The 12,682-nt window shown below is 37.7% G+C and overlaps 1 protein-coding gene across 1 annotated transcript in view; it reads left to right on the top strand.

Moving 5' to 3' along the window:
• The window catches only part of LOC139122442 (uncharacterized), a 64,123-nt gene extending 51,933 nt beyond the window's left edge, over positions 1-12,190 (top strand). Inside the window, exon 7 of the mRNA XM_070687816.1 lies at positions 9,559-12,190. Coding sequence (XP_070543917.1) covers positions 9,559-10,778 — 1,220 coding nt within the window. The 3' untranslated portion in view covers positions 10,779-12,190. The remainder of the gene's footprint in view (positions 1-9,558) is intronic.
• Positions 12,191-12,682: the final 492 nt, after the last annotated feature.

Genomic DNA, 12,682 nt, shown 5'->3' with positions numbered 1-12,682 from the left:
ATCATCATCGCCAGAACGATCAGTCTTACGTTTACGCTTACCACTGGGTTTTTCAGCCGGAGATAGCTTCGCCTTACGGGCGCGTTTCTTGCCCGACTTCTTAGAACGTTTACTAGGGACATCACAACGATCGCTACCACTACCTCCCGGAGACTCTGCATCTTTGAGCTTCAGTCGTCTGCTCGCCTTCAGAAAACTTTTGCGGTCCGTCAAGCTCATGTCTGGAACAGTGTCGACAGACTAGCAGGTCCCACCCTTTAAAGCCACAGGGAAACAAAGCCCTGGACATGATTGGACGCAGGGGTGTTTATATATGCAGCCACCTGTTATTATAATGGACCTACGGCAATCAGTCCACCAACCGGCGCTGACATTCCTACCCGTCATGTAAATTGCCTGTCCGTACCATTTGATATGCTAATAATACTCGTTTGCAATGCAAATCCCTCGAGCACTTAGCATAACATAGTCAATGTCATTAGCATCTCAACTTGACATTCCGTCCAGCTGGGTACGTGGCATGCGCACCTGCCACCCAAGGACGTTGGCCCAAGCCCATGTTCAGTATGGGTGGGAAACCCGTATCTTTAACCTCATGTCCCTTCTAAGTACGCCCGAGCAGGGCGTATTGTCATCCAAGTCGGTGACAAGCCAACCCGACTGATCGCCCATTAAGCAGTAATGGACTGGCCGTCTCGTTCTTGTACGGCAACGAACAGTGCTTCAGCGGCTTGTTTAGGTCATAACCGTTGCCTTCCGAGCGGCTTACCCAACTAAGGCGGTCAAAGATGAAGGATACCAAAATTGTCAACAGCTGTCTCGGCCTCATCCGTTGGGCAAACATGGCTCCTTCAAATAACGTGGCCAGCACGTCTACGTCATCAGCGGTGATGACGACCCGTCATTGACGCCCGAGTGCGTAAAACTCGAATATACCGAGAGGTACCTCTACCTGAGTCGGTCATACTACGGTATAAACCAAACACAGGTCTGCCAACTCCCGTTAGACTCGGCCGTTAGCCGAACTTCACAGGGACAACATAGGCGTAACAAGGCTGAGGCGGTGTGTTTCGTTGCACGGCTTGAACGTCTAGAGCCAAGTGCAGCCGACAACGTCCGACATCTGACTGGGTAGTCTTTTCGAGAAGGTAACAAGTCGGTTAAAAGCGGTGGTCACCCTTCACAAATGTCGCTCAAGTCCGTTCGGATCAGTTCCATGTCAGGGACTAATCAAGCCGAGTCCGTCAAATCCGTCCGCACTTCCCGTCAATCAGGACTAAGTCCGTGATTTTCGTCTCGCACCATTGGCAAAAATTGCACCGCCAGCTGAGGCGGTCTTAGGCGGTTGCCTTATAGATTAGCGTTGCCGAGACGGTCAATTTCGGCCGCAATCTATGTAGTGCCTCAGAGCCAAGTTAGCCCAAACTCCGCTAGGATACGTCACCGTGCTAACCTGCCAAGTACGCTACTCGTCCCCAAAAAAACCAGTCCCCCAACGGGGTAGGGGACTGGCTGGGTAGCTTCTGCACCTTTCCCTGTCCTTGGACTCCCTGTGAACCCATTTCGAGAGCAAACACCGTTCCTCGCCCAAAACCTGTCCTCGAACGACCCCTAGCGTGAGCAAGGGTTTGCTACACGTAGTTCCGTCGACTACGCAGGAAAGGTGGTACCAAAAAGTAGCCCGATTTCCACCACCTTGGCAGGATAACGGCCGTGGCTGCTCAGATTCTAGCTACACCGAATTTCAAGCGAATTTTCACCGACTTGGCAGGAAAAGGGTTAATATTTGATATACAGATGCCCAGGCATGACTATTGTTTGATATGCAGAAATTGTCATGAAGTATGCAAATTTGTATTTTGAAGACAATCTTGTCATATTTGGTCAAGAACTTTTGTATTTTTAGCTCCGCTGTCAGCGACGCGGAGCTTATCAAATAGGTTGATTATCTGTCGTCGTCCGTCATCGTCGTCCAGCGTCCGTCGTCTGTCAACAATTGCCTTCTCCTCTGAAACCACAAGTCCAATTGCTTTGAAATTTTATATGCAGTTCACTTGGGGTGACCTTACTTCAGTTTGTCCAAATCATGGTGAAATTTGCATATTTGTATTTTTGGGGCATTTTTTGGTGTTTTTGGTAAAAAAATCTTCTTCTCTGAAACCGCTTGTCCGATTGCTTTGAATTTGATATGCAGTTTGCTTAGGGTGACTTCAATCAGATTTGTTCAAATGGTGGTGAAATTTGCATATTTCTATTTTTAAGGCAATTTTTGTCATTTTTAGTCCTTTGGGCCTTTGGCCCAAAGTACTAATGTGATGACGCGGCGTCTGTTTTCACATACAGTGGGCCGTATGCTGTGGACGCAGGTATCTCAGAAATGCTTCAGTAACTTTTTCTGAAATTGGTCTGGTGGTCACTTGGGCATGTATCTCAACGGTCTTTTTTCTTTTTTGATTGAATCATTTTAAAGTCACTTTTTTAGCTTTTTTGTGAAAACCACTATTTTCACTTTTTCCTCAAAACCACTGATTTGATTATTGTGATGTTTGGCATAGGTGTCGTATAGTTGAAAGACCGTCAGAAATGTTCAAAATTGGTGATACATGCCTTACATTATTTTTAAACAATATTTTTATCCATTTTTATTTTATATCTACTTGATTTTGCCTCGCTTTCGTTAAAGCTACCGTCTGCGCATGCGCACAACTCTAGGACAATTCTGAGTTGAAGAATCGAATCGGACGCCATCTTGTTTCTCGTTCTGGGTACATTATTTTTAACGTCGTGATCGTTTCACTGTGTATTTCAACATATTCTATAGTTATGAAGTTGACAGTGATGCACTTTTGCGGCTGTCGTGTATTTTTGGTAAGAAAGGCGCCTTTGATCGACTGAAGAATGATGGTACCGGCAGGCATATCAGTTCTACTGAGGAAGTAATCCACTGGCCCGCATAGGTCAGGGACTCACTTAGGGGAGAACCACTTGATTTGTGGGGGAGGGTATGGAGGATTTTGAGAAAAAAAATTGTCACCAGGTGAAATAAAGAAAAAATAAGCCTGTAATGGCTTTAGAAAAAAAATTCTCATAACAGACAGAAATAATAAAAATGGAATTGTCATAATGCAGTTGAAATGAGCAAAATTTTGGAAATTCATTTTCATGTGTTCTTTGCTAGCATGCTGCCATAGGCAGCGCAAATGTTTTTACCACAAGCAATTCTCATGTGTTTTTTTCCCAGCACTTATGATATAAGCATTCACTACTTTACACCTCAGTGCACTCGATGTTTTCCTTCCCTTTTCTGACCCAAGAAAGCATATTTCTGGATTTCTGTTGCAATATCTCAATGGTACAGGCAATATCTAGATGGGACTATTTGACTTCTGTACATTGTGAAAATTTAAAACACAAGACAGGAGTCAATAAACTAGTGTAAAAACCAATATATTATTCTCTCAACATAAATATGTTAGAAAGATTACAAGTTGTCAAGAAAAATTGAGGAACAACAAATATAATGAAATATAATGTGTGAGCCTTGTTTCTCTGACCACAAAAGATAACATCTCCCTGAGAACTTAAAAGGAATTGACTGTTATAAAGAAAAGCAGGTATAGTACTGATCACTGTTGATTTGCCAAAAAAGTGTTCTATAATTTAAAGTTGTATATATACTAGACTTTCCATTTTGTTTTCATTTGTTGGAATGTAAAATGAATATATAAAACCATCCTGTGATATGTAAAACACTGGCTTAATTTTGAAAAATTGCACTGCTACTGCTACTCATTTGATAAAAAAATTGATGCAGGTGTGACAGTTGAAATTAAAAAATGCTGTCTCTCTGACAAAAAAAGTTCCCATACCCACTTCCTGCATACCCCCCCCCCCCCGAAATCAAATGGGTCTCTCCTAATATGTGCATGCGCATATAACAAGTTAGCGTTGTATTGCAAGGTTGAAAATCAAACCGACGCTGTCTTGTTTCTCGGTCTTGTGCGAATTTTGACGTTTTGAAGCTTTTAGCATTTATTTGATGATATTTTGTAAATATGAAGTTCACGGTGATTGTATTTTTGTTGCTGTCATGTATTTTTTTGGCACGAAACGCTCCTTCGTTACCGGCGAATCCATTGCTTTAGCGAGGCAATCCCACCGGCGGCCCGTTAGTAATAGCTGGGTGAGAGCATGGAGGTGAGAGCGAGAGGTGAGAGCGAGAGAATTGGCTCTGTCCTTCTACCTCAATGTCATAACAAACTAGCGTCGTTTTATGTTGATGTACTGTCCTTTCGACACAGCGATAACCTTAAGTTTTCTGTTGCTTATTTTGGGTAATTTCGACAGTTGTGCATTGATTTTGACATCATTGTTGAAGACAGTGTGTGCTTTAGACTGTCGACAGTCCTCGTGCCTTCTTTTGACCGGATCCGTAGTCACTTGCGGTAGTAATCCAACGTAGGCGATCGAGCGCCGAAGCATCATTGTTGAAGACAGTGTGTGCTTTAGACTGTCGACAGTCCTCGTGCCTTCTTTTGACCGGATCCGGAGTCACTTGCGGTAGTAATCCAACGTAGGCGATCGAGCGCCGAAGGCGCAAGGTCGAGTGCCGAAGGCACGAGCTTGTATAAATACCGAAAGCTACGCGAGACCAAGCAGTACAAGCGACTGGCGAGAGTCTATGTGTGCTTATGTTGACCGATTTACGCGCACTTCAGAATCACGGCATAATCCGACATGGTAATTTGGCATGATCATCAGATCATACATGATCCGAGATTGCACTTTAGCAAGGTCACGATAACTAATGTTGTTTGTTTCACTGTGGTTTAATACCTATAGGGCCTATTTCCACTAAAAGACTATTAGAATTTCCTCCTGGCTACTTTGAAATCGTGCACTGGCATGCATGCAGTTGTCAACATCACTATGCTTGAATGTAGTAGACTCTTACTATGAATATATCGACTGTCACTGCATATTGCATATGTGTGCAAGTCACTCCATATCATATCAAAAAATGTAGTATTGCGACGTTTGAGCTGCCACAAGCCAGAATTTACAGTTTATGAGAAAGTTATGTAAAACTCAGTTCTACTGTGAACAAAATGCAAGCTATGTTGATTATAACATAATATTTTGTACCTATCACCGTGTCAGAAAATCAGAAGGAAACAACCACTCAGACAAACTCTGGTCAGGATGATACTGTCCAATTTTAATATGTCTCTCGGCACACACTAGATACTCATGACTGTAAAACAACATTTCCATATAATTGTATATTCAGTTTTTATATTTAGTTTGCTTTTCACCATATTCTATGTCCCTCCCTGCACTACATAATTCAAAATTAAATATTGTTTTTGGCCTATACATACTTGAGGGGTAAGCTTATTTAGTCTCATACATTAAAGATGCACTGTTGACCTTCAGAGTCCAAACTTTTTATCATTGTATTGTAGATAGGTGTACACTCCAAATACTAAGTACAAGTGTGGTGAGTGTAACAAGCAAATGTTTTCTAGTCAACGGCCCAAATTTATTTTCTATTTGATGGACAATAAATACATGTGTAATCAATGCCAACAATCCAGTTTAAGTAATTTGGTTTAGATTAGCCATTGTCCCTTATATTACAATAGTTTGTGGCTAATTTTCTCCCCTTCTGTATCATATAAGTTCACCGTTTCCTGTTTTAGATATTGTTGATCCTATTGAGTTCCATCTCTTATTCTTGATTCACTTTCACATTAACTTTCATTTATGTCCAAACAATTTGACTTTTTGCCAGATTTCACATTTATGGCAAATAATAAACAGTAAGGAGGCACAAAGGACGTCGGTGCCCGCGGGCCCCATGTTGGTAAAAAAATCTTTAAAAGTCTTCTTCTTCAAAACTACTGGTCAGATAGCTTTTATATTTGGTACATATGTCCCTAGGGATAATCTATTTCAGATTTGTTCAAATTGTGCAGAAATATGCAAATTTGCATTTTTAAGGCAATTTTTGCCATTTTTGGTCAAAAAATGTATTTCTCAAAAAGTACTGGTCTGATAGTTTTGAAATTTGGTATACAGGTTTCTATTGATGAACTAAGTAATATATATTGAATTTCTGATGAAATCTGTAATTTTGTATTTTTGGGGCAATTTTTGCCATTTTTGGTCAAAAAATGTGTATTTCCAAAACTACTCATCTGATAGCTTTGAAATTTGGTCTAGAGGTTTCTACAGATGAACTAAATGATATTTATGGAAATAATGATGAAATCTGCAATTTTGTAATTTTGGGGCAATTTTTGCCATTTTTGGTCAAAAAATGTGTTTCTCAAAAAGTACTGGTCTGATAGCTTTGAAATTTGGTATACAGGTTTCTACAGATAAGCTAAGTAATATATATTGAATTTCTGATGAAATCTGTAATTTTGTATTTTTGGGGCAATTTTTGCCATTTTTGGTCAAAAAATGTGTATTTCCAAAACTACTTATCTGATAGCTTTGAAATTTGGTATACAGGTTTCCATAGATGAACTAAATGATATTATTGAAATAATGATGACATCTGCAATTTTGAATTTTTGGGGCAATTTTTGCCATTTTTGGTCAAAAAATGCGTTTCTCAAAAGTACTGGTCTAACAGCTTTGAAATTTGGTATAACTAAGTGTGATATTTTGAAATTATGATGAAATCTGCAATTTTTATTTTTGGGGGCAATTGTTGCCATTTTTGGTCAGAAAATTTTATTCTCAAAACACTACTCATCAGATAGCTTTGGTTGACATGTTCCTAGGGATGATCCGATGTGATATATTCAAAGTATGATGAAATCTTCAATTTTGTATTTTTGCAGCTTATTATAGCCACATTTTTCTGGCCACTGCATTGAGTTATCAAAGATTTCCACCTTCTTCATCAACATGTGTCAAAAATAGTTATTCTATACATAAACACAGCGGAGCTATATCGGCCGCTAGGTCAAAACAATTTTGTCATTTTTGGTCAAGAAAACTTGTTCTCAAAAACTACTTATCTGATAGCTTTGTAATTAGCTCCGCTGTCAGCGACGCAGAGCTTATCAAATAGGTTGATTTTCCGTCGTCGTCCATCGTCCGTCAACAATTGCCTTCTCCTCTGAAACCGCAAGTCCAATTGCTTTGAAATTGTATATGCAGTTCACTTGGGGTGACCTCACTTAAGTTTGTTCAAATTGTGGTGATGTTTGCATATTTGTATTTTGGGGGCATTTTTTGGTGTTTTTGGTAAAAAAATCTTCTTCTCTGAAACCGCTTGTCCGATTGCTTTTAAATTTAATATGCAGTTTACTTAGGGTGACTTCAGTCAGATTTGTTCAAATCGTGGTGAAATTTGCATATTTGTATTTTTAAGGCAATTTTTGTCATTTTTGGTAAAAAAATCTTTAAAAATCTTCTTCTTCAAAACTACAAGTCAGATAGCTTTGATATTTGGTACATATGTCCCTAGGGATGATCTATTTCAGATTTGTTCAAATTGTGCAGAAATATGCAAATTTGCATTTTTAAGACAATTTTTGCCACTTTTGGTCAAAAAATGTTTTTTTCAAAAAGTACTGGTCTGATAGTTTTGAAATTTGGTATACAGGTTTCTATAGATGAACTTAGTAATATATATTGAATTTCTGATGAAATCTGTAATTTTGTATTTTTGGGGCAATTTTTGCCATTTTTGGTCAAAAAATGTGTATTTCCAAAACTACTCATCTGATAGCTTTGCAATTTGGTAAACAGGTTTCTACAGATCACCTTAATGATATTTATTGAAATTATGATGAAATCTGTAATTTTGTAATTTTGGGGCAATTTTTGCCATTTTTGGTCAAAAAGTGTGTTTCTCAAATAGTACTGTTCTGATAGCTTTGGAATTTGGTATACAGGTTTCTACAGATGAGCTAAGTAATATATATTGAATTTCTGATGAAATCTGTAATTTTGTATTTTTGGGGCAATGTTGCCATTTTTGGTCAGAAAATTTCATTCTCAAAAAACCACTCATCGGATAGCTTTGGTTGACATGTTCTTAGGGATGATCCTATGTGATATATTCAATGTATGATGAAATTGTGTGTTTTTGCAGCTTATTTTAGCCACTTTTTTCTGGCCATTGCATTGAGCTATCAAAGATTTCCACCTTCTTCATCAACATGTGTCAAAAATAGTTACTCTCTACATAAACACAGCAGAGCTATATTGGCCGCTAGGTCGCTTGTTTAATATAAAAGTCCTGATGAGCGTTATTGAATAAACCTTCTGCTCAGTGTGTTGGAAAACCCCTAAATTTGTATATTTTAGGTAATTTTCTCAGCCTGTGACCTTAAATGACCCATACCAATCCAGAATATGTTGTGAGACAGTGTTGTTGTGAGACAGTGTTGAAGGCTGTGAACATAATTTTGTTATATTTGGTATCAATTTGTAGTGGAATTTGATCTGGAAAACAAAGCTGAGTATATTTGTAACTACTATAGACTATAGAAGCTATTGGGATGGGTATCTGTCCGGTGTCCGGCATCAATCTATATGTATGTATGTATGTGTGTGTGTGTGTATGTGTGTGTGTGTGTGTGTGTGTGTGTGTGTTGTGTGTGTGTGTGAGAGGTGTTCCTCAACTCAAATATCTTGAGAACCGCAGTACTTACTGATTTGATATTTGTTGTATAGATGAAAAATATGATTTTGAGAAACTTTTTTTAATTTTTTGATATTGTTGAAAATATGCAAATAAGTGCCAAAAAAGGCGTTTTTGGTAAAAAATCTTCTTCATAACCGCTAGTCAGACAGCTTTGTTATTTGGCATACAGGTCCCTAGGGATAACCCAACTTAGATTTGTTCAAATTGTGATGAAATATGCAAATCTGTATTTTTAAGGAATTTTTTTGTCATTTTTGGTAAAACATTATTTCATCAAAATCACTCGTCTGACAGCTTTGATATTTGGTATACAGGTTTCTACAGATGAACTTAATATGATATATTGAATGTATGACGAAATCTGCAATTTTGTATTGTTGGTGCAATTTTTGTCATTTTTGGTCAAAAAATGTGTTTCTTAAAAACTACTTGTCTGATGCCTTTGATATTTGGTATACAGGTTCCTAGGTGTTGTCTTAGTGTGATATATTGAAATTTGATGAAATCTTCAACTTTTGTATTTTGGGTCAATTTTTGCCATTTTTGGTCAAAATAATTGTTTCTCAAAAGTTACTCATCTGATAGCTTTGATATTTGGTGTACATGTTCCTAGGCTTTATCTTAATGTAATATATTGAAATTATGATGAAATCATCAATTTTGTATTCTTGCAGCTAATTTTGCCATTTGGCTGCTAAGTTTCTTGTCTTACTGAATCACAGAAAACACACAAGCGTATTTAGTTAACATCTTGTTTGAGAGTGAAGAGATCAGGACGACTGTAATGTATTGCATGTAACAAATCTTTGCTAGATTTGATATATATCTGTTTTTGTTTGATAAAAGCATGCCCTGCACTAATATACAATGTGAATTTCTCTGTTTAGGTGACAGCAAGAGTTCCAGAAAATCCTTTTTATCACACAAAAGGAAAAGATGCACCACAGACCCATCCCGAGCAGTATCACCTAACATAGTAGAAAATAGTTTGTCATCGGAAGCAGATATAGTAGAGTCCAAGGAATGTAACAAAGGAAAAACTTGTGATGAAAAAGGTTACCAGAGAAAGCGAAGTCTAACTGATCCTGACAGTGTCAAATGCAGAGACAAAGTCAAAGGAAAGGGATCTCTTCGTAAATCCAAGAAAAAAGGAAATTGTGAAAAATCAGACAAAACAGAAAATATTCAGCTATCTTCCCTGTATATAAGAGACAAAGAATCATCTTCAGCATCAGATGAATCCAGTAGTAAAGCAGCTGGATTTAAGGCTTTAAAGAAAGTAAAGAGAAGTTCGTTAGCCAAGGATAAGGTACCATTAGGTTCACTTCGTCTTCCAAGGAAATACAGTCTATCAGAGACATCAGAAACTTATTCAATGGTATCTCTGCAGTCTCCGAAAATTCCCTGTCAATTAGCAAGATTCGAGAAGCGTTCTCAGAGTTTTGATTGGCCAGGTAATGAATTTGGCAGACAGAGATATCAAGCTGCAGTATTTCAGCGGCCACGAACAGCAAGTGAATACGATGTGGTTTTTAGAAATGGAAGTAATAGCAATCATACAGAAAAGCAGGATATATCAACAGAACTACGAGGAGCTGTAGGAGGTATAAGTGAAATGATCAATAAGAATGACAATCTTTTGAAACTATCTACACTGCCAACATTAGCGGAACGGCGATCACAGTCATCTGCTGGATCAGCTGAAACATTAGAACATGTTTTAGCAAGTATTTCATCACCCAATCAACAGAATAACCCAGACCGAAAGTCACAAGCGTCATCAACTGGTGATGTTATAGAAGAAGTTATGCTTGGTGCAGATTCTCTCGTTGAGCAGTGTAGTATGGATTCAAATCAAGCACGTCGAAGAAAAATATCACATAGCAGGACCTTGTCAATGCCAGACTGTAGCACCAATCCATGGACAATTCATGAAACTGCGATCCTCTTACAAAATCCAAGTGCTTCTGAAGTTGGGGAAGATACAAAAACCAAAGCGATTGAAATGAACTCTCTTGGAGATGATAGTGCTCTCAAATATCTTGATTGTGCTGTAGAGTATGCGGAAATAGATTTTCATGCAACACAGAAAATGGCTAAAAGTTAGAAAGCACATAGCTACAAAACATAAACTTGAAAGTGACATTTTTATGTATAGATAAACAGAAAGTTTGTGTCTTTTACATGGTCCGAGAGCCCTGAAAGATGGTGTTAGAATTTTACATGACCTTGTTTAAGCTTACTAACACACAACTGTTAATGTCAAGCTACCTCTGATTTGATGATATATGTTACAAGCAGCTGAAACATCAGCATGAGTAGTCATGTTAGCAAATACAACTCCAAGCTCCTTTTCAATTTTTGGGGTTTTTGTTGTTTTCAGATGATTTTCAAAGTAAAATAGTTACAATTTATCACAAACCACTTTTGTTTCTCTCTAACAAAATCAACAGTTATCTCCTTTCGTAAACTGCTGTTTGTTTTGTTTTGAGTCCTCAAATTGAACATTGTTCTAAGACAGTTATAACCTCAACATTTATCTGCTAAACACATGCTCTATGCCTAGCCTTAACTTGTCAGTTGGACATGTCCAGGTGGCAACTGTACTGATACCCTTAAAATTGCTGCTGATGTGCAGCTGGCTCAGAAGGTTATACTTGATTGGTCAATTGTCACTATTCACAGCAACTTAGGGAGTCTATTTGTAAAATTCAATTATAACGGTATGATTCAGGCTACTATTTGGATAATAGCTTCCGAGATGATGCTCATTAGCCTTAAAATTGAGGTAAGGTATGAGATTGCAGCAAGTAAATGTGAGCAACAACTTCAGATGTGTATCAAATGGCTACTGAAATGCTGTATGATAGTTTCATGTTTATGGCACTAAGAGTAAGATAGTGTGTATGCAATTTAGTTTTCATGAAATGTTGACATCTGCTACGTTGTTTAGTGTGATACATTATGGCCATGTCCAAAGTTGCCTCAGTTTATTTGTAGACGGTATACTTTTGACAACTTCACATAATTTGCTAAAACCATCAAGGGCATGAAATATGCAAATTTCTAATGTGTCTTGTTGTCTTGTGAAGTCTGTGACTCGTATCAAAATAATGTCATTTATAGTCTGTACATATGTTCTTTCATTGAGCTAGCATTGAATAATGACTATTTTAATCCAGTGATATCCATGGACATGGGTGTGTAAAAGAATTTTAATGTCTTTTCCAATTAAAAAATAATGGCTGCATTACTTACAAAGTATATATATTATTTCAGAAATATAGGTGATAAGTGTGTATAAGCTAAAAACATTTTAATATTGAAATGATGCCAGACAATATTATTGTTTGCATATCCATTAATATTTCATCCCTGTTCAAAGGGGCAGATTTCATACTGTACAAAACCCTATGGCATGGTCATTTTAGGTTTCCCTTTCAAGGATACACCCTCTATCAAAGTCTAGTGATTTACATTTGCTCTTCTGTGGATTAAACTGTAAGAGTTGTATCATCACAGGATCTCATCATTTCTCACTATTATGTAAATACATGTAAATTGTTGTTCCCTTTTGGCATGTGATCTATCAAAATAATTTTAGCTTCCATTGTCTTTATGTCTGCATGTATGTATGCAAAATCTGATGAAAATCAGCTGTAGATATCATTTGCTCAATTCTCCGCCTGTCTGATTTCAGCTCCATGATGTATAAGACAATAGGAGCTTATCTGATAGGCGGAGAAAGCCACTGTGTGTATGTATGTATGTACCTATGTATGTACCATACTCATCCAAGTATTAGCCCTTGGTTCAACAACACAAAATGACAGTTATACTAAGGGAGGAGTGTATATTCAAGCAACCCCACGTTATCTGCAATTAACACTTAATTTATGCCGATGAATGCATGATTATTAAACATTTGAACTTTCAATTACTTTCCAAAATCTACGAACATCCAAAGAAATCTTAACTGACAGAAAAAAGATATAGTTTATAATCTTGATG

This window comes from Ptychodera flava, chromosome 22 (assembly GCF_041260155.1).
Source record: "Ptychodera flava strain L36383 chromosome 22, AS_Pfla_20210202, whole genome shotgun sequence".
Classification (NCBI taxonomy): Eukaryota; Metazoa; Hemichordata; class Enteropneusta; family Ptychoderidae; genus Ptychodera; species Ptychodera flava.
Note: the sequence above shows the minus strand (reverse complement) of the source record. Positions and strands in the feature narration are given on the sequence as shown.